Raw genomic sequence first — 21,671 nt, forward strand, 5'->3', positions numbered from 1 at the left:
TCCTAATAACTCCCTTCTTATCCATTCCAAATCCCAACCAACTACCCGAAAATGTCCCCTACAACGCAGATCTGAGCAGTGGCTGCGATGCTGCTCTGCTGGATAAAATCCGGTATATTGGGGGCATCTGGGGTAGTCCGCATCCCCTCATGAATGAGGCTTGGTGGTTGATCCGGTGGAGAAGCCGTCTGCAGAGGATGAGTTGGAAAGGACTTCATGTAGTTGGGTACTTTGCAACGGTTTCCACACACACTCGCGCGCGCACACACTGACTGTGAAGAGACATACTCACCTTGCAGAATCCACCAAAGATGATATAGCAGTATCATCAAACTACAGACTGCTTTTGCTCACCTTCTTACGTCTGTTCTTGTTACTATGTCTATAACTGCCCTACCTACCCCTCTACTATCATGACTCAACTATCTCTCATTCTTTGCTATGTTAATCGTTCTGCTATTGACCCCAGTTGTTCTATATTTACTTACTCCCCCCCTGATAGCATTATAGTATATACTCGACCGATGTCATTTCCAAACTTCCTTCCCAAGTTCTACCTACAGTTATTCTTTCAAAGTGATAATCTGATCTATCGTTTCCCAGTCCCACTCCGTCTTGACCATTTGGCTTGTTTGTGCTCAGTGACATTGTCACTCGAACGATCGTCGTTGTTAGGTGTTGGTTGCCTTTGAGCAACTCGTAAGCAATGTATGTTCTATGTCCACTGGCTGTTTTTTTTTCATGTGCTCCTTTGAAAAGGATATAATGGTGCAGTGTAGCTTTGCAGGTAGATAGGTGGGTAGAGTTGTGTTGAGCCACCTCAGCATAGCAATGACGACATTGGGGTAGTGTATATACTAATATATAGGATAGATCAGCAGAAAGCATAGGGTATTGATTTCAATGTTGCCAGCTGGATAACTGTGTGATTTCAGGCTGTATAATTAGCTGACTAGGTAGGTGAACTAAGCAATCGCTTACAAATAATCCGTGCTCACTAGTTAGTCAGTTAACTAGATATTTCATTAAGTAACCACCATACTACTTACGCTACAATTAACCAAGGGTAAGCCCCGCAGGGCACAGTTAGAAAATACAAACACGTCCAGCGAGCATGTACAGTTCATTTCATTCCTTCCTACTGACTATCATACTTACTACTTACTGCCTACCTGATACGTGTCATATCCAATGAAGCAAGCAAGCAAATCTATCATCAATCAACGCCGCCCCAGGAATCCTGTCCGAAACAAAGCAAAAGACGCAGAATCACAAGACTCAGACAAGTATACTACTACTGACTGACTCTAGTAAACAATCAAGTCAGAGATTTCAAGGTGAGAAGATCACTGATGGAAAGGAAAGGGAAAAAAAAAAAAGGAAAAATAGATGACATGATAAGAGATTCTTGCTCCGTCCAAGCAAATGCCACCATACAAGCAGGCAGCCAATGTCAATCAATCCCAACGCCCGTCAAAGTGGTATTTGTTAAGTACTCCCGCTACCCATCCAGTTTGCACCTACCCCGGTTAGCCATCTGTCATGGCTAGCCTTAAACGCCTGTGGTATTGTTGGTCCCTCAAAAATAGGCATAGGCTACATGGCTAGCCCGATTTGGTTTTCTTTGTTGAACGCTCGTTGCTTGTTACTTCGCCATTATCCTTCCGTAAAGGATATAGATGCATGCCCATTTCGGTGGGGAAGTCGGGATGTAGCATGTTAAACCGATTAGGGTCCTGCGGCACTCCGTCCACATCTGAGGGGATGGTCTCAACTAAGAGCTGAACGAGCGTGCGATCCACGAATCCTGCAGGCTTGTTGTGCAACCGGTCGATGCGCGCCCAGTCGTCATCGACTTCCTCGTTCATCAAAGGAGGCAGAGGAGGCGCGCCGCTGTTGCTTGAACGCGCGTGGTAGTTGGCCAGGATATTGTACGGGAGGCTAGGGCGCACCGCGGGCTTGTCTGACAGCTCCGCCAGCGCGTTCAAAGCATGGTTACCATGCGTCCTCGTGGATCGCGTGGCGTGGAAGTTCTGACTGGCTGTGCGAGCCATATCGGCCGCAGGAGTGCCATTGTCCTCGGCACCCGTCCCGTCCACCCCCGAACCGTCGTCGGCATCGGTATTGTTACCGTTTGTAGCCGCTCCGGACGGTTGGTCCGCACGCTTGGACGTCGAGAAGAAGTGAACCGTCGCAATGTGTGCAGCATTGGCATGAGCACCAAGCTCCCTCTCCGTGAAGAGAGAATTGATGGAGTAGGACGGCGCTTGCTGCTGCGCCGCCGCCTGGGCCTTGGCGCGCTCGGCGGGGTTGGTCTCGCGCACAGGCGAGCCCACATCCTCATCGGCCGCCTTTCTCTTGCGCTTATTGAAATGCTCCGACATGATCCCATTGCCGAGCTCGTCCAAATCGACGCGGTGGCGGGTGTGACGGGTCTTGCGGTTTCCGTGGATCCCACCCGGACTGGCCGGATTGGTGATGCTAAACTGATTGGGGTGCAGGAGAAGGGCATTGGTATCAGCCAGATCCAACTGCTCTTTTTCTCGCATCAAGCGAGCCCTCTTGCCCGAAATCGTTTGAACAAGACGCTCCCGAAGGGTAAGCGACAAGTTATTGTATTCTTCCTCTGCGAAGTGTACCCGAAACGCATACTCTTGCTTGAACCGTTCGAGATTGTGATTGTGACGATGCTGGAGAAGGAAATAAACATTAGCCCGCGACCAAGCGAGGAAATCAAAAACCAACACTGAAATGAACTTACCACCAACATAGCCAAATCCGCATCCTTCTCCGCTTTAACCTGATTTACCTCCTGCACGAAGCGCGAATACCACATGCCGGCCAAACTCGCCATCTCCTTAGCGAACTTGCCCCCACCGACGGTATTCTCGATAAGGCGGGCGATATCCTCCGCCGAATCGGGGAGAGGGCCAGGCTCGTAAGGATCGGCATTGTTAATGAGGGTCATGTCGCATTGGAGGGCATGCAATTGCTGACGAAACTGGGTATCTCTGTTTTGGCTGAACGAGGCCGTGAGGTCATGAAGGCGCTCCTGGAGCGCGCTGCGTCGTTTGTCCCGTTTCGACAGCGGCACGCTGGTCGGAGGACTGGTGGAGCGGCCTCTAGATTGTAAGTTATTTGCCATCATGGGCGCCCCGTTCCCGTGGACCGGGGATGTTGGGCCAGGAGAGTACGCCATGAGCAAAATTGGCGGAGGTACTAGAGCGAGAAAGAGAGAGAGGAGTGGAGGGCAAACAGTGCGAAGAGTTGAGCAGGACAATGAGAAGAAGGCTCAGTTGGGGAAGCAAAGCTGGGCTTGGCAGGAAACTGCTGCCGGAACAAGGCAGGGCGAGACCGAAAGGCTCGAAAGGCAGTCTGCATAAGCACGGAGATGACAAGCGACCAGGCAAATTCGAGGCGAAGAAAGAGGAGGAGAGTGACGGAGGAGAGCAGAAGGCGGGAGGCCGGCCGTTGGCCCGAAGCGGATTAGCCTCGGGGACATTTTTGACCGCCCGGCCTGTCGGTGTTTTCCCGGCCTGCAGTTTAAGCCATACACAGTACTTTTATGGACTACATCGTTGTATTCTTTCTCAATAATTGTAGAGATGACAAGAGATGACAACTGGGCGTGTGCTTTCCATCTGTCTATAAAGAAGGCATGGGGATTAGCTCTGTTGTGCTATACCAACTACGCTGATGTCACCTATCGCTGCCTCTCGGGTTGCCTTCTGAAGGGCGGATCATGTATTTCCATCATCTAGTTAAAAAGAATAAAAAAAATAGTAGTAATCACATGCTAGTGGTCATCACGCTGCCATGAAATAGATATCCTGGGTATTTTCATCCGATAATAGCAAATGCACACAGTCAATGCTCCCTAGACATTCCCAAACGTGCAAGATCGAGAACCCAAAGTCCAACTCCGCAGACGCCGCCGGACCCGCCAGTTCCCCGTTTTTGAATCACACGGCTATATATCCTTCAAGAAAATATTAAAAGCAAAGAAACGAAAAAGAGGAATAAAGTGAAGCATAATCAAGAAGATGGAGCATCCATAGATGGAGGCGGAGAGATTCCCGCAAGTGGCTCCACAGCTGCAGAACCCGTGCTTAGTGAGTCCGGCGGATCACGAAAACTCCCAACTCAACGCCATCCCGAGGCTCCGAATCCTCGCCATATGGCCGTCTTCGGATACCATCCAGGATCTCCCCTAAGAGCATGGCCGAAGTCACCTCTTTATCCTCCAAAATATAATTTGTCGACATATTCGACACTGCCTTGGTCGCCGGTAGCCGGCGGCCGTTCTGCCAGTATACGCTGAGCACCTCTTTCATACGCGACTTTTCCTGGTGGATATACCACTCAGTCCACAGATCACGGTCCAGATGGGCACTGCCTTTGCGGGCATCGACAATGCTGAACTGAGATGATGGGGAGCTCAGATCGCAACAGAGCTGGGAGAGGTTTTGCCGCATCGTGTCAAAGTCTTCCATGTGCGAGACAGATGAAAGCTTGCCCAGATAACGACCAATGTCGGTGGACAACTCGTTCACAACCACAAGCTGACGGAGTAAGGATCTAAGATTGGCCCAAGGTATTGCGACTTGAAGGTGGATGCACCCCTCCTCGTGGGGTAGACAAACAATAATGACCCGCCGTCCGGCGAGAGCTCGCTCAGTCGGTCGACCAAGAATGACGGACGGTACCGGGAGAACATGTCTTTATATTCCTGCGGGGACGACGGGGGGAGATACCGCTCCAAGACCGAAACGTGGACAGTGTGCGGCGGCACGATCGGCATCGGAGAGTACGTCGTCTTGGGCTGGATCGGACCCCGGAAATCGTGATAGGCGGAAACCACGGCTGCACTGGAGAAGACAGCCGGTGGGTTAAAATAATCCTCGCCGGAGAATAGCGAGCGAGGTGTCGGTGGAGGAGAGGAGGGTAAGTTGGAGAGGCTGAACTGTTCGGGAACCGCATGGGTGATGTTGATGTATGGAGACTGCCCATGACGGAGACGATCTTGTATCGCATGGACCAGGGCGCAGTATACGCTATCGTGTGTTGAAACCGGGGCGGACTTATCAGCCGGTCGTGGGTATGGAAGCATTTGTGAGACGATCTTCACGGCTTCTCCGCGACCGTTAGATAGGGGAAGAGATGATACTATCACAAGATAAGTTAGCTTCCAGCAGCTCTTACAGAAAATCCCTCATGGAGGAAACACGTGATCGGATGAAACTCACTCGATGCTTCGATACTATTCTCCAGCCATGAATTGTGATCACAATCCATGTCACCGGAAGATCCGGGGCTACCGCCAGAGCTTGACGGCGATCCATTTGAAAGCTGATCGGACGGGCTGCTAAGGCCGTCCGAAGTTCGACCAGGCGAGTTACCGATGCTGGGGCCTTCATCCATGACCATTGGCCCGGGCTCCCGGTTCATATGCGACTCGAACAGCAACATTCCGGATGAAGGATTCCACGCTACGTGGTCGTTGTCATCCGGGGGAGTCGGGGGAAGAGCGGAGAGATAATCACTTTTGGCGGCGGGTGTCTCCCACACCCCGGCGGTTGACTGGGACGCACGAGCCGCCAGCGAGCCCGATGCGGTGGAGGTGGTGGTGGAGACGCGAAGACGAGAGTCGGAAGGATTGGACTGGGATTCCGCCCGAGTCGGGGATTTGGAGAAAAGGCCGAAATCTTCCAAGGATGGCAGGTGCAGAGAAGCGTTGCTGCGAGAGAGAAAACGGGAGACGGGAGAAGGCTTTGTTAGAAGGGATCCTTGAGAGGCACGTCGCTTTAATCGACTGGAGCCGGTGTTGTGGTGGTTGTGGTGGAAGGCAGACGATGGTGATAATGATAGTTGCGGGTGTGACTTGAGAGGCGAGACGGGGCTTAATTGGAGCGGATCCTGTGAATCAGCTGGCGAGCCGGCTCTCATTGGCGTGCTGGGTTCCCCCGACGCTTCTGAGGAAGAGGTGGATGAGAAGGAAGACGCTGAGAATGGCGAACGCATGACCGGGCTGTCTCGCACCACAGATGTAGGTCGATATGGTCCATGGCACTGTGGGGGATTCATCCAGTCGATTGCTGGGCTACTGGCGAGCCGGGGAAGGGAGGCGACGTCGAAAAGAGACGGATCCAGCCAACTCAATATCCACGAGTACGCTAAGTTTAAAGTACAGCCGAAGGACTTTCAGGTTCTCAGACACAACCCGGGGCAATGACGTTGGGGCCAGGGAGAAGGAGAGTGATATTGAGTGATGGTGGTGAAAGGTTGGGTAGCTTGGTGAAAGTCACCAACACAAACAACACATGAAAAGTTGGCTGGCGTGGCAGTGGTGGCAGAACGGGAGGGAGGGGGAAACGAATAGGCGTTGGTTAGAGGAAGGAAAGCAAAACGGACGGTCGGGCAGTGTTAAGAGAGAGACCGGGGAGACACTAAAAGAGGAGTGGAGGAGGAAGAGGGGGAAGTAGTAAGAGGAGAAGGACGAGAGGTGACAGGGAAGGTTGGAAAAGGGAAGAAGAGGAAGGTTAAAGATGAGAAGATGGGAGAAGTGTGATGATGAGAAGAGGTAAATGGTAAACGATGATGATGGTACAGTGGAGAAGAGAGCGAGATTGAAGGAGGGAAGAAAGACCAGAGAGTAAGAGAGTCAGCGAGAGCGAGAGAAAGAGCCATCCGGGCCCTGTCGAGAAAGTTTAGGCGCGGATGGAAAATAGCGGTTCAGTTTCAAGCAGAACAGAACAGAACAGACAGAAAAAGGGATCATGACGCCTGGGAAATTGACCCAAGGGCCAGACGCAGAGACTGACAGCCAAGACCCTCGGGCTGCGACTTTCCACCGGCGTTCTAGACCTGCCGGCCTTGGCCTGATTGGGGAATTCATGACACGAGGACGCCCGGTCGGGCCAGTCAGCGGGTGAGCAATGCAGGTGTATAAAACGGGACACTTTTAATCTATCATCTGCTCCCGCCGGCATTCCACCTGCATTGTTTTATTTACCCTTATTAGCGATTTCCTTTCTTCTGGCTGCTAGTTTGTCTCGAAAAATTATCCTCTCCGCTATTCATCCCATACAATAACATCCAAGTTATTCCCACTGGGAGTAGAGAGTTTCTTGCTCAAGTCTCAAGGTCGCGGACTGAGCCGACCAACCGACTCATCCAGAGGCCCAGACGCCTCCGACTCGTCTAGGCCTCCATAGTGGCTGATCGGAGCTAAACCGGGACAGGCCCAGCGATACCGTAACGGGCATTACACGGGCCTTCCAGCAGAGTCCACCAGTGTCCAGTGCCCACCTTTTAGTTTTGCCCCCCATCTCTCCCCAAAAAAAGTAGTAGCAGGGCCCCACCGCCCGTCTGGCCTTTCCCGGTCGGAGGGAGTCTGTCTGTAGCAGCAGCAGCACCAGCAGCCAGAAGTGTGCAATGAAGACAAGGCAAGCGATGTAATGGACTGGACCCTGGAAAGAAAAGCATGAATGACCAGCTTGATCCATGACGACTTGTCTGTCTGGGTGGATCTGGCCGTCGTGCCAGGCGTCAGGCAGGTACTACAAACTGCCCACATTGTGTACGAGTAAAGTAAGGGTAAAAATTAAAAAGAATTAAAAAGAAAAAGGCAGCATGGTTATTTCAACCAGGGCGAACTGATCAGGAGGTTTGCTTTTTTATTCCCTCTTGTCTTCTTGCCGCCTGCCTACCTACGCTTGGTAACAATGGCCGTTACTAGTAACCAACAACCGATTTCTGCTCTGGATCTCGTATTACTTGGGATCAGCATCACTTTATCGATCTCGCTTTTCACCGTCTGTTCCGATGCTTATTTACCACCAATTTCCTTATCTACCATAATTTGTAGTGGTGATTCTTCAGAAAATTGAAGCCTTCGGGAAAGCCGAAGCGAAGTCGGGTACACACTGGCACAGAGTAACGAACAACATCAAAAAGCCCCCCAGATTATCCGGAAGATAGTCCCTGATTAAAACCACAATGGTGAGCAAACTAGGGGAAACAGTGCTCAATAAGGTGGGTAGCGCATACCTACTAGTCTAGCGATAGTGCTAGCATCTTCGATCCCGGCCACGCTTCTGCGGTAGTAGTTCTTCATTATTCTCTTTATTATTGCCCATTCCCCATAATGGTACCTGACCTATACCATTTAGTACACAGTACCTTACCCACTCATAAATCCTGCATTGCTGGATTTAGAAATCTCCCACGCACAATAAATAGTTACGGTGTAGAGCATGACTCAGAGTAGACACAGACCGGAATAGGGCGAGATGGTGAGGGAGCCTATGAATTGAGCCAGCCGGGAAGGACATGAATCACCTAGATAGAAAATAATCAAATAAAATACAAACTCCAACAAGGATAAGCAAAAGGGAAAATGGTTCTGGAACTCTAAGCCAAATTCCTCTGCCTCTCAGTGTCCGTCCCAAGGTCAACCGGCAATTCAAAACTGCTCATCCCCCCAAATTTCAGTTAATCTTGACGTCGACAGTCTCGTCCTCACCCTGGTTCGGCGTGGCGCAGAGACCACCCTCATTGGCCTCCCCGGGCAGCAGAAGGCTTGCTTGCATGGCGCGATCGAAACCCACTGCCGCTTCCGGGCGGATTGACGCCTAGACCCTTGTTCCGTGCTGCCGAAAAGATCCGCCTTATGTGGTCCGAAATTAATCAAAAGGGAAAAATTGAATTAAACAAAAAAAAAAACTCAAGTCAATTATTGTGTGTGCGCGCGAATGGGCCATTATGGGCCTGGAGATGAACATTGGCGGGATAAGGTTCAATTCTTCTGGGATTAGACAGGGTTGATGGATGAGGGAGGGGGCCACTGGGCGGTCCCGGTCTGTCTTGTCTCCTCTCTACAGAGTAGACTAGACTACCTAAGGGAAACTAAACTGACTTTCTCCTCTAACCGAAGGTTTACTTCAATTAGGCCGTAGCTTGGGCTTGACTAGGTTACTGTAGGTCGGGTCAGGCAAGAGTAGAGAATTGGTTTAGGGATCTGTAGGTGCGGGAGCAAGTTAGTCTGAGAAGTTAAGTTGATTAGTTCGCTAGGTACCATACCTTTCAGGTTTATCGTAGATCCGGCATGGCTCCCGTGGCTGCGCACAGCTGAGGCTGAAGAGGGAGTGAGTGTGCTTATTTTGTACTTTTGGCGCTGCTGAGCATGCTGAAAACAATCTCCATGTGTTTACCCAATCGAGTAACTCCGTCCACAAGTAACTGGGCTTTAGTTATCTGTCTCCTATTTTTTATTTCCCCTGTACAAAAATAAAATTGTCTCCTTATCTCAGCCTCACGGCGTCTGACCTCAGATGTCGTCCGCAGTCGCACACAAGAGGTACATACAACGGGAAGAGCGATGAAAAAATGAAATGTGTCTATCCACGCCTTGCTGCTGCTGCTACTTTCCCCTCCCTCCTGTTCTCACTCCCCCCACTTTCAAGCCCAGTCCAGTCCAATCCAGTCCATTGGAACGATCCCGTCTGTACGTATCCATAGCCGACGACAACTACATGTCGTAAGTGGCTGAAATCATCCTCACCTCCTTTTGGCCTCGCACGCAGCCCAAACACGATCACCGATTAAGCCCTGTTCATTTAGTTGGTCCTCGTCCAGCCTTCATTGCTATTTTCCGTCATGTCGGAAGCGATATAACTTCTTAATTACCGACTGGGGGGCTATTCCACGGTACGTGAAATTAGAGACCCTTTGAGGCGATCCTGCCTGGCAGGTGTCACTGTCACTGTCGCTGTCACTGTCACTGCTGTCACCTAGCTGGGGACCCTAACTATCTATCCACACAATCTTCGGCATAAGAAGCTTGCATATACTATCACAACTCATATCAGGGATATAGCATACTAATCAAACCAAAACTGTACAGAAAGAGAACGATCTTCATCACTCTGATCACTATGAGCAAGGCATCTGCATACACGTCCATCCACAACAGCCATCTCCTTTGAAAGTGAAGCGACTTCTCAAACCTGATTTCCTGATCTACCAACAGATCTAGCCTAGATCCTTTATTATCCTGTTTCCCGAAATTGACTGATGTGATGCGATGTATGGATCTACAATCTACATGCCGTCCATCTAATTACTAGCCCTTCCTGTCAGAGTATACACGGCACACAAACACACGATCCAGAACATCCTCTGTACTACACTCAACTAAGGTAGTATACGACTGAGCCAGCAGATTGTATCTCGTGATGTGATCGCAAGCAAGAATGCAAAATAAATAGTGGATAATGGTGATCCCCACCGGGTTGTATCCCATCCGACTCGGACCCAGTTCTAGACCATTACCTACACAGCCTGATGGACTAATCTACTGTCTAGTAACAAGATACTCGTATGGTGGCGTGGCCTGTCTCCATCCGTCAGGCATTAATTCCCTGATGGATGGATAGATACCCCACTCTACATTATAACCGAGTAGGGTGTACAAGAGAAACAATAAATTAATAGACAATGAAACCATCCACGGAGAGAAGGATAACACTGAGACAGAAACCTCAAACGCAACCATCCATGGAATCTCAACCCCAGTCCCAATCCCCCAAATTTCTCCCCCCGATAATTAGATCCAGCCATACACAAGTAACCCGTCTCCAACCTAATTTTCCCTACCATTACCACTCGTCTACTAATCTCTATAGAAACTACGCCCAGATCAACCCGTCATACTATACACCATTCTCAACCCACGGTTCCAGACAGTCTTCGATTTTGCTTCCACCCTGTACATCTATCTAGTCTAGATCAAAGGATCTTCCCTCATGAGACCAGACTCATCCTTCAATCTCCTCTACCGGAAATCGAGTGATTAGAGTAGAGTAATAGCAAAGCGTCGTATAAGACAGATAGACAGACAGAGACCCTATCCCATCCCGTGCCACATACCCATAACCCACCAAATCCAAGTCAAATCTAGTAGTCCGGTCTAGTCCAGATGCGATAAGATAATTGCCATATCCATACCCACACCCACACCCACACATACCATTAACCCTTCACCAGATGCCTATTTCGTCAACTACCGACTGCGTACTAGTCCAGCCTAGTCCAATCAAATCCTACAATCTACAAGATACTAGATGAAAGGAAATACGAATTTGCCGCTCGCCCGCCATTAATCACGCCCCCCCTCCTCCTCCCCTCCCCATCCCCCTCCTCCTTCGCCATCGCGGAGTAAACCAACTAAACCCAACCCAACCAACCAACCAAACAAAGCGAACGAGTAGTCTAGATAGTAGTGGTGAACCAACTTACGTACGAATGTGCCGTGTCTTTCCCCACAATCCACCATCACCACCACCATTGAATCCACCTCACTTGCGTCGTGTCTCAGATATACAAAGGCTTGGGGACTGTGTGTAAAAAGAAATACAGAAGAAAAACAGGTTTGTTTGTAATGTCTTCTCATTGGTTGTTTTGGATAATAGATACTTTGTGGTTGTTGTTTCTCTTTTTCTTGCCTTGTTGACGCAGAGCGGATACCCAATAGAGGGGCAAAATGGGGCAAAGAGAGACAATGAGATGATTGTTTGTTTCTTATCATTATTATTATCAGAAGAGAGGCTTGCTGAACAAGACAAGACACATGCAGTGTACATGCAGACAGACATGCATAAAATCTCCACCTTGCTTCCCTTGCCTTGTCAGCTAGCCAGACAGATAACTAGGTAGGTAGGTAGGTAGGTAGGTAGCCAGCCAGCCAGCTGTGTTGGGTAGGTAGTTGGTTACATGGCGTCGTCATTGTGTGCTTGATCGACTTGAGTTGCGTGTTTTGTTTTGTGATTTGTGCTTGTGGTAGCTGGCTTACATTGGATAACTAAGGTGTGCGGGCGGGTCTGTGTCGTGTTCTATCTGCTACAGCTCTACTATGTATGACTGAAACGGGTTTAATGATATGTGTTTGTGCATGTATTGCTCTTCTCATCTATCAAAGGTATATACAATTGGATAGAACTACCTCATCCTTAGCGTAAGTGGTCTTGCTGATCCACCTCGTGAGGCTAATTTGCCTCCGCACACTTTAACCGTGGCTGTCCTCACAATAACCTCAGCCCCGAACCACGTCTTTTGCCCCCTTGCTGCGAATGGCTTGCAGGATTGCACGATCTGGACACATTCTGCTGAAGCCACACACGCATACAAACCGGTAGGCATTTCCACGGAAGCAGTCCTCGAGGTTACATCCACGGGGGGATTTCCGCGAGTTTCTGCAAGAGGAAGCACTGGGGCGTCGAAACTTCGGTGGCACGTCTAGGCTTAGTGTGCACCTAGTTGCTTCGGGTCTGGAGGCAATTCCACTGAGGTGGCTGCAATGAGCTTGCAACTCACTTCAGTCCGCCGGTTGCTGATGTCGGCGTCGGATTCGGCCATCCCGATGCAGGATGCGTCCAGACCGTTGGTGATTAGACCCACGACGAATAGAGTCCGTTTAGATTATTTCACAGCTTGGTCGCTTTGACACAAGCACCTCTGCGATCGCTCAAGATGTCACCGATCTTCTGCGAGGGTCACCATGGCGGCGAGCGTGAAATCTCTGCGGCCGCTCATTGCGGCAGGGATGCATGCCGCGATTGGCGCCGGCCTTGGCAAAGAGCTTCTGGTCTTCTTCGTCGATGACAGGGAGCTGCGTGCAGCTGGACTGCTTCACCGTAACGGACGGCCGTGACGAGTCATTCCGAGAGCGCTGAGTCGGTCGGTACGACGACTCAGGCTGCAGGTCATGTCGGTCCAGAGCAGCCTGCAGCTCCAAGCACTGCAGCACCAGCTGCTTCACGCCATCGGTCAAGGCACAGGCGCGATATTCAATGTCCGGCCAGAAGCCATCGCCCCAAAACGTATCCTGGCGAACGGCATTCTCGAGTGATTCGTACCAGAAGTCGAAGTTAGGCAGCCGTCTCTTGGCGCTCGGGAGGTCCAGACCCTGCAAGTGGTCTGACAGGAGACACGCCACGGCGACAAATCGAATGGTCGGCTCCGAGTTCATAACGTGCAGAACGATACAGGCGGGACAGCGTTCGGTCAAATACCAATCATGCTCTTCGCTCAAAATGGAATGCAGCCAAGCATAAGCACCACGCGCCTCACCACGGAACGCCCGTTCGCATTCTGCGCCTTTGTAGCGTGGCAGCACATTGGTTGCGATACGCGAGGCTTGGTGGTGGAGCAGAAAGAGAGGGAGAAGGATGGTGTGGATGATATCGCGATGGAGCCGGAAGGTTTCTTGTTCTTGACTGGGGGTATCATGGCGATGCTCGGCACAAAAGCTATAGCCGATCTGGTTAGCTACTGATAATTGACCCTGGGTTCTTTTGATGGGCAAGAAAACACGTACCTAGGAGCTTTCATGCCCAGTTCCTGGCGCCTCAGATGCTCCCTCACAAGCCTGAAAGCCTCATTGCGATCCAAATTGGCGCGATCGCGGGGAGAGATGCGAAACGGGGAATAAGTGCTGGTGGTGGACATGTTGCGGTCAACCGCTTGATTGCGCACCGGGTAGACCGTAACAGTGAAAGAGGTGGGAATATATTATGGAGACGGTAATATATAGCGATGGGGACAAAAATAGCAATCCGACGACTAATATGCGAATAAGGATGACGTTGCACCGGGAGGGACAACAGGTTGATTTGGGCGAAACACGAAACGACTAGTCCGAGCCAATCAAACGAGGCACAAGCGGGCGGAGAAGCTTTCCAGAGAGGGCGATGGTAAAAGACGGGAGAACCACGGATGGCATGATCCAGACCAGAATAGACGAGGATGAGGGGGGAGTATTGGTGAGGATTTTGGGTGTGGTAGAAGGGTGGATAGTAGGTAGATAAGGTGAAGAAGAAGAAAAAGAAGGGGGGAGGGGAGAGGGACAAAAGGGAATTGTAGATATATTATCTACTTTAGTATAGTTTAAACCCCCAGCACGTCAGAAACGGCAAAAACAAAAAAAGAGGGGAGGGGGGGAAAGTGGAAAAAGGAAAAGCAGGAAATGAAAAAGGAAAAGGAGGAAATGAAATGAAAGCGTTGGCGGAGATTCCTTGGAAAGGGAAATGGCACGCATGCGGGAAAGGGAAGCCCCAGTCAGACGAGGCCCCGTCATCCACGCAAGCCGGTGACGATCCGTCTTTCGCTAGTCGATTGCTTGTAACTCTCTGCTTGCATCTCCTTTTCTTCACTTTTTCCCACCCCCAAGAAGGATGGGGCATCGATTGATTGTTTGTCCAACGAGGAGACTATCCACGTTGCCTACTCAAATGCTTTAATCAGATGGGATAGCTATAATATTTCTTCTTCATGTATGTAGCAGCAGCAGCATCCCACGTCAAGCGGCAGAAGAGTAACGGTAACTAGCAGAGAACAGACCCCATCTCCAGATGATCCTAATTATTTAGGCGGTGGGCCCAGCCAGGGTCTCGATCGTTGCCAAGACCCATCGCTCCTCGTGCTTTGGGCGAGACCGGAGAGCCCAATGCAGAATACCTGAGAATCCCTCCAGCAATAAGGGGGCGGGCAATCCCGGGCGATGGCTTGCAACTGGCCAGGTTCCTCCTGACATCGTTGGATCGTGTCCACCCAGTGCCCATGTTCCCAGCATATCCAGCATCTATTTACCATTTACCAAAGCAATAGCATATTAATAGCAGCTTCTTACCCAACTTCTCTTGCCCCCCCCCCCCCCCCCCCCCTCAGATTTATTAGCCACTATCGTTTGAGAGATTAATCGTCTGTCCAGCCTAGGCGATCAAACCCGATGATTTAATTGCGACACACAATTCCTACCACACCATTTTAGTATCCACTCGGGCCCTGCCCTACAGGTTTCAGGCGAGAGACACAAGCAATTTCAATTGCAATTCCGGTTTTATTTTAATTTTAGTTTCCCTAGAGCAAAATTAGTAGTCTCCTAACTGTGTAGCAATATTCTGGAATTATTACCTCATTTCCCTCTTGTCTCTCTCCCTCCTCCTTTTCCTGCAAGAAGGACCGACCGGTCATGACTAAGCAGTGTCATTTTGTTGTGTGCAACCCCTATAATCACGTGATGAACTGGGGATTGCCCTTTTCGGGTCAGGAACCAGAACCACTCCTAAACATTGGGTTATTCGATTGGAATCAGTGAACGGAGTACCCATAGTTAGTAACATTAAGTGCAGAGTTCCATTCAGATGAAATGCTTATTTCAAACATTATTGAATGTGGTGTCCCAGATATCTCCGACGCGGTACTCACATAGTTCGCGACAACCTTGTTGCAATGCCTGCATAAACAATACAATCCATGTTGTCGATCCCATGCACCCTGGCATCCATTAAGCTGTTCCCCCTTCGATCGTGCTGCATTCCAATCTCCCCGGAGATTGGGACAGCCTCTCCTTCTCCCATACACTCCAGAGCCACTATGAGTTTGATGCACCTGCAGAATTCTTTTTGACGTCACGCTCCTTAACAACAACACTCCCGAGTATGTCTCCTCCAGGGAAGACACGCTACCTTTGGTATGGCAGGGCGCCAGGACGATGGGTTGGTAGATCCTTGGGGGGTGAATGACTTCAACAGTTATTCGTCCATCTGTTATATTAGAACGAGTGTTTTCTCGTCTATGCAAGAGTCTGCACTCTCATTCCCTGGGTCGTCTTATCAGACTACTTTACAATATTCACTGTCCAGACAGCTGCAGGCAGTTTTGCTGGCGTGTTCCACTCTCTTCTGCACTCCGTCTTACTCGATTGATACCGACGCACTGGACTGGTCTACTTGGTCTGCTTTTATCACTCTGTGAATAGGATAGCGGTCAGAATCCCCGGAAGGAGACCTACTGCAGCGTACCCACCCGATCTATCGCCGATTACTTTGCAGAGCCAAGCCGCGTGCACGAACTGCGAGAAGACAATGGTCAAAACACGCTGGTCCTCATCTGCAACTGCTCTCTCGTTGCTGCTCAACACGTTCTACGCCCCCACCGTCAGTGCCATACAAACCATCTCGGCGGTTGGTTCCAAATTCTTCTATGAAGATGGCACCCAATACTACATCAAAGGTGCGTGTGTCCATTCGACCCACGATAGTTCCTCACGCACTGACCCGCGCGCCATGGTCTAGGCATCGCCTATCAACTCATTCCCGAAGATCCCCTGATTGACACCGCTCAATGCACGCGAGATGCCGCCCGCATGGCCGAGTTGGGCACCAATGCAATCCGTGTGTACCATGTGGACCCTAAAGCCAACCACGACGGATGCATGAAAGCTTTCGCAGATGCAGGCATTTACCTGTTCGTCGATCTCGACACGTTCGACACCGCGATCTCTCAGGTATGCACTTACTACCACGTCCTATATACCATCCATGACCTATCACCCGACCATTATCGTATCGGGCCGCCAACAAACCCTACCATACTAACCACTCCATTCCATTTCACAGGACGACCCCCACTGGGACCAATCCCAATTCGACAGCTTCAAAGCCGTGCTGGATGCCTTCCAGAAATACGATAACACCGCCGCTGTCTTCGTCGGTAACGAAGTCCTCACCACCAAGGACGGCTCTGCCGCCGCCCCCTACGTGCTAGCCGCAGCCCGCGACATCAAATCCTATCGCAATGCGCAACACTACCGCTCCATCCCAGTCGGCTATTCGGCCGCTGACATCGCTGAGCTGCGCCCCATGCTGCAGAACTACCTAGCCTGTCGCTCTGACCCCGCCGAACGGCTCGATTTCTTCTCCCTCAACGCCTACGAATGGTGCGGTGACTCCTCATACGAGCAGTCCGGCTACGAGTCCCTCCAGGACCAAGCGGCCGGCTACCCCATCCCCATCTTCTTCTCCGAAACAGGATGCAACGTAGCTCGTCCCCGCACCTTCTCCGACCAGGCCGCTATCTTCGGTGACCACATGTCGGGCACCTGGTCTGGCGCCATGATCTACGAATGGATCGAGGAGACAAATGACTACGGCCTGATCGAGTATGGTCCCCCCGGCGCGGACACTCCCCCGACTGCTACCAAGGATCTCGTCGTCCAGGACGGCTTCACTCGTCAGGGTGAACCCACTCCCATCCAACCTGACTTCGATAATCTCAAGAACCAGTGGGCTACGCTCCACCCTACTGGCGTCGCTCTGTCCGACTATGTTAAATCCACCGCTGCGATCTCCCCTCCGAAATGCCCTGCCTCCACGGACGGTGGATGGGCCGTTGATCCATCCGCCCCGCTCCCAACTATCGGTCAGGCCTTCGTCCCTGCTGATGATGATGATAAATCTAGTGATAGCCAACGTGACGGTGCTGCCTCGCCTGCTTCCGCCACTGCAACTACCACTGGTACTGCATCCGAGTCAGGAGCAGACGGTTCAGACTCTTCCAACTCTTCATCGGGTCAGCAGTCTTCTTCCTCTTCAAGTACAGGTCCAAGCGGGGTAGCTGCTTACAGCCCATCGAGCGGGGCTCTGTCCATGCATGCTGGGAACGGTGGCTTTCTGTTCCGTCTTGATATATCTGCACTATTTTGCGCGGTTATTGGGGGCGTGGCGTGGTGGCTGTAGGTGATTGGATGGATGCAGATGCAGATGCATGTGAGTGTGGTCGGGTATTTAAATCATCCACCACCATTGGGGCTTTCTTATTTACTTTCTACTTCTATTACTTTATTCCATATTTGGTATTTGATATGGATATCTATTTTATGACGGGTCTGATGATGAATTGGGATTTAGGAATGGATTTGGGGCGATGATATAAAGGTGTTCTATGGGATGGGGATTGGTATGAATGGTGGGAATAAACTACTGGGTAGTCATGGCGGGATTATGAGAATAGATCTATTGTCGTTTCGATGCCATCTTTTCTTCTCCGCGTATCTACACTCACTACAGGGGTACATTAGAGGAAATGTATGCATAAGAGAGATATAGGATCTGATTAAACAACTAAACTAAATACAAGTGAAACAGAAGGTAAAATATATAAGGATAAAGGTATCACCCAAAGCAAGCACAAGCGTTCATTCGTCATCAATCGTTAGGAGACTGCCATATTAGTATATAAGAAAGGTGTAAAAAGTAGGAAAAAGGATGTCAAGTCTCCTGAGAAAGAAGTAGTATCAGAGAGGAAGAACCCGAAAAGCCCAGAATGTACAAGGCATGACGTTGTGTACAAGTATGTGCGGAGTGCAAGATAATATAGAAGTGGAAGGGGACACCAGGAATGCGACGATAAAATGATTGGTTGTTGGTCGAGAAGGTAGTATGTCAATGATACAAAGAGACGAAGGGGAGAGCCATGTGGTTATCGCTCTGGAACGGGTATAATGAAATAAAGGCTAATGCTTCCCCAGAGCGATGCTGTAATTCCATGTCGGATCGTTATGCGCTGCCGGGCTCAAACCATGATCTGGATCACGCCAAGGGACAGGCGACGAAGAAGTGCTGTATTTATCGTACTCTTGGTCTGTGTCGCTGCTATATATATGGTTGTCTGTCCATTGCTGATCCGGTAGACTGAAACTCGAGGCAGAGGCTGAAGGAGAGGGACGGAGGCTCACGGGTCCTCCGGAGCTAGTAGATGAGAATTCTGCAGTCAATGGACTGCTTGGAGACGGGGATCTGGCCCCTAGTGGCTTTGCTCGCGGGACAACGAGTCTGTCTGATGATGAGGCTGCTTGTGCGCCGAGACGGAGTGGGTTTTTTGTCCTAGGGGCGTGGCATTGCAGGTCGGAAGTACAGTGGAGACTACAGCTTCCGTCCAATTTCTGGAGTGAGTGAGCCAGAAGCTGCTCCACCTGGTAAGCGGATGGACGGCTCATAGGTTCTCTGTTCAGCATGCTTCGCACAACGGTGAGCATTGGTCGAACAGACTGGAAAATAGGGTCTTTGTGTTTCTTCGCATCGTTGTCCAGTAGGGCGATCCAGGAGCTCACTTGGCCGGCGTTTCGGTCGAGGTGAAATGAACAATCTGCAACGCCGCCACCACGGCCAGCGGTCCGGTTCTTAGCCCCTCGGTGGTGTGAAAAAGCAGAGAGCTTGCGCTTGCATAAGTGAGTGAAAATGTCTAGAAAAACTGCCCCAAGTGAGAAGATGTCCGAGGCTTCTGGGTCTGTCTGGCGTGTTTGCCATGTGTGGACGATTGCAGCATTAGAACCGATTATCGGGTAACCGAATTGGCCATATGTAGTAGAAGGAGCGTTTGATGATCTCGAAGAGTTGGAGTTTGACGAAGTGATGGACGGTGTATAGAACATTGGTCGTTTTATAGAGGATACCACGCGCTTGCGGGCGCTCCCAACGCTTGACCCAGAGGAAGACGAGTTGGTGAAGGATATCCGAGAAGGTGAGCCTCGTAGGCCGATGCGTATAGCAGTTCCCTGCGACGTAACAGATTCCGCGTGCACATCTGTATCATGGTCTGACGGTTGGGAGCCTCTAAGTCTAGATAGGCTCAGCATTGCCGGACGGGACGTCTGCTTGCGGGCCGAACGGCCCCCAGATGGGAGCGCAATGTTGGGGCTTGGTGCGCTTGTGTCCTGAATACTCACTGAGCGCACCCATCGCTCGGGAGCACCATACTGATATGTTTCAACGTCGTCTGGCTTCAGTGGGGATAGAAGAGTGTCGAGAGCTTCAAATTGGCCTAAGAAAATCCGAAAGTCTGCGTCAACCAGGATATTCGACGGAGAAATCAGGCTATGAGCCTGGCTATGTGCATGCAACCATGACAGTCCATTAGCCAGGCAATGTGGCCAATTGACTAAGATTTCTCGACGCTTGTTCTTGGCGAGGCGCTTAAAAGACTGAGGCACGTCGGTAAGGAACGACATGAGCGTTCGCTCGTATACGCCGGAGAAGAGAATACAAACGGTCGTATCCACAAAATAGGAGGCGTAGATCGAGTAGACGTGATCGTGAGCTAGCCTTCTCAGAGAGCGAATTTCTTCCAGCACCTCGTTTTCCTCGAAGAAATGCGGTGCGCCTCCAATAGAGACTTGCGTTCGTAGAAGCACCCGACACTTAGAGCCAGCTAGGACAACCTTCTCCACGCCCTCCCTCACTAGAGACGTTCCGGTACGAAGAAGCTCCACCGGGACACCCTCATTCTGGGTATACTTGATATGGTCGCCTTCATTGATTCCTCGTACAGTGAATCGCCATTGAGCCAGAAAGAATTTGTGGGCAAGAGCTGCGTTGTCCCCTTCGGGTGCGAGAGGAAGGCGAGTGGTACTCGGAGCCGACAATGGTAAATCGGTGTCATCTAGCGATTCATCGACCAAGGCAAAGATGCGTTCCGGTATGCCGATATCCACGAGGATCAGGAAGAGTCTACCGGCCTTGGCGAGGATCCAGTCTAAGTAGGACTCGCTAGTCAGACCCTCTCCCCAAGGCAAAGGGTTGACGAGACGGTGCAAGATGTTCGAAGGGAGCTCGTTAAAGACGTATTCCGGACAAAGGGTGGCCTTCACACGATCCTCGGGCCACCAAAGTGAGGTGATGGCCGCCGACATTTCGAACTCATGGCGATCCGGGCCAAGAGAAGGCGATTCCCCGCAGGCGGGACCAGACATCTAATATATCGGCGAAAGGAAGGGTTTTCGAAAGTCACAGGGTACCTACACCTGGCCAGACTCGAGTAGGACAGACATGTCTCTTTACGGGGCTTCAGCAAGCGGCTGTCACAAAGAATGTCCGGGCCACAGACGGATTGGTGGGTATAAATGGGGAGGAAAGCGTAAGCCCTGAAACCAATATTGCAAATAGAGGGAAAAGAACTAGAGTCTTCCAGGTAATCAACGAAAATTGACATTAGATCAATAAACATCAAACCTAATGGGGATACCTAAATATCGGGGGATACAATCGAGCGGAGAGTGGCGGACCTCACTGGTGGACACGAGGCTTATCAAGCGCCCAGCAAGGGATATTCACGGTATTATTGAAAGGATCCATTCGATAGTAGTCGATTCCGGGATTGTAGAACGGGGAAAAATTAAACCTAAAGGAGGGAAGGAGGGGGGAGGAGGAGGCAAAGAGGTACTTTCATCTGGTCATGGTGCAGTTCCACAGTGATAACAATCAATTCCGAACATGGGACCACATGCTCCTAGCGGGCATCTAAGCAAAAGGAACGAGCATACGAAAAAGAAAGTGCACCCGAGGAATCAAGTCGACCATGGTACAAAGTACCAGCCTAGAGGGCCCCAGTCACCCAAAGGAGAAGCTTGAGAGGATGAATGAATGGCCGGGGTTCTCCAAGAGCGTGGCAACGGCCCCATAGGCCGGCTCCGACAGAGAGGAACCTGGCGAAAGAGAGTCACAAAGCCGTTAAGGAGTGGGGGTTTAGAGTGAGGAGAGCGGAATCTAGTATAGTCCTTAGAGTTCGGAAGGAGGGAAACTAACTGCTAGTCGATAGTTAGCTGGGTAGAATGATAAAGTGATGAGCCCAGAGTAAGATGGATGGCCGGGGGTGGAAACAAGAAGGGAATACAAGGCGTGCGTGCACTCGATACTCTCCTTCCAATGAAGGAAGTCAATGCAGAAAAGAATCAACCCACGCGATAATCATCGCCGACCAAAGCGTGACTTGAATTCCCGGATCACGGGTCTCGAGTCATGCCGGACTTCTTTCTTTCTTTGGAATCATCATTGTTT

The 21,671-nt window shown here is 50.7% G+C and overlaps 6 protein-coding genes across 6 annotated transcripts; 1 reads left to right on the forward strand and 5 right to left on the reverse strand.

Annotated features, from left to right (window-relative positions):
• Nucleotides 1–1,604: 1,604 nt before the first annotated feature.
• On the reverse strand, nucleotides 1,605–3,145 carry An02g09020 (uncharacterized protein; the record flags this gene model as incomplete). Its single annotated transcript, XM_001400000.3, has 2 exons — nucleotides 1,605–2,690; nucleotides 2,762–3,145. The coding sequence occupies 2 exons, from the start codon at nucleotides 3,143–3,145 to the stop codon at nucleotides 1,605–1,607; spliced, it is 1,470 nt and encodes a 489-aa protein (XP_001400037.3).
• Nucleotides 3,146–4,109: 964 nt separating this feature from the next.
• Nucleotides 4,110–6,021, reverse strand: An02g09030 (hypothetical protein; the record flags this gene model as incomplete). Its single annotated transcript, XM_001400001.3, has 3 exons — nucleotides 4,110–4,578; nucleotides 4,644–5,166; nucleotides 5,247–6,021. The coding sequence occupies 3 exons, from the start codon at nucleotides 6,019–6,021 to the stop codon at nucleotides 4,110–4,112; spliced, it is 1,767 nt and encodes a 588-aa protein (XP_001400038.3).
• Nucleotides 6,022–6,301: 280 nt separating this feature from the next.
• Nucleotides 6,302–6,989, reverse strand: An02g09033 (hypothetical protein; the record flags this gene model as incomplete). The annotated part of the gene is made up of 2 exons (XM_059746482.1): nucleotides 6,302–6,660; nucleotides 6,755–6,989. The coding sequence occupies 2 exons, from the start codon at nucleotides 6,987–6,989 to the stop codon at nucleotides 6,302–6,304; spliced, it is 594 nt and encodes a 197-aa protein (XP_059603441.1).
• A 5,534-nt stretch (nucleotides 6,990–12,523) lies between these two features.
• On the reverse strand, nucleotides 12,524–13,506 carry An02g09040 (uncharacterized protein; the record flags this gene model as incomplete). The annotated part of the gene is made up of 2 exons (XM_001400003.3): nucleotides 12,524–13,307; nucleotides 13,376–13,506. 2 exons carry the CDS (start codon nucleotides 13,504–13,506, stop codon nucleotides 12,524–12,526), a joined length of 915 nt encoding a protein of 304 aa, XP_001400040.1.
• A 2,417-nt stretch (nucleotides 13,507–15,923) lies between these two features.
• Nucleotides 15,924–17,576, forward strand: An02g09050 (uncharacterized protein; the record flags this gene model as incomplete). The annotated part of the gene is made up of 3 exons (XM_001400004.1): nucleotides 15,924–16,071; nucleotides 16,134–16,345; nucleotides 16,458–17,576. 3 exons carry the CDS (start codon nucleotides 15,924–15,926, stop codon nucleotides 17,574–17,576), a joined length of 1,479 nt encoding a protein of 492 aa, XP_001400041.1.
• Nucleotides 17,577–18,352: 776 nt separating this feature from the next.
• An02g09060 (uncharacterized protein) lies at nucleotides 18,353–20,527 on the reverse strand (the record flags this gene model as incomplete). The annotated part of the gene is made up of 1 exon (XM_001400005.1): nucleotides 18,353–20,527. One exon carries the CDS (start codon nucleotides 20,525–20,527, stop codon nucleotides 18,353–18,355), a length of 2,175 nt encoding a protein of 724 aa, XP_001400042.1.
• Nucleotides 20,528–21,671: the final 1,144 nt, after the last annotated feature.

Source organism: Aspergillus niger (assembly GCF_000002855.4).
Source record: "Aspergillus niger supercontig An02".
NCBI classification, from domain to species: Eukaryota; Fungi; Ascomycota; class Eurotiomycetes; order Eurotiales; family Aspergillaceae; genus Aspergillus; species Aspergillus niger.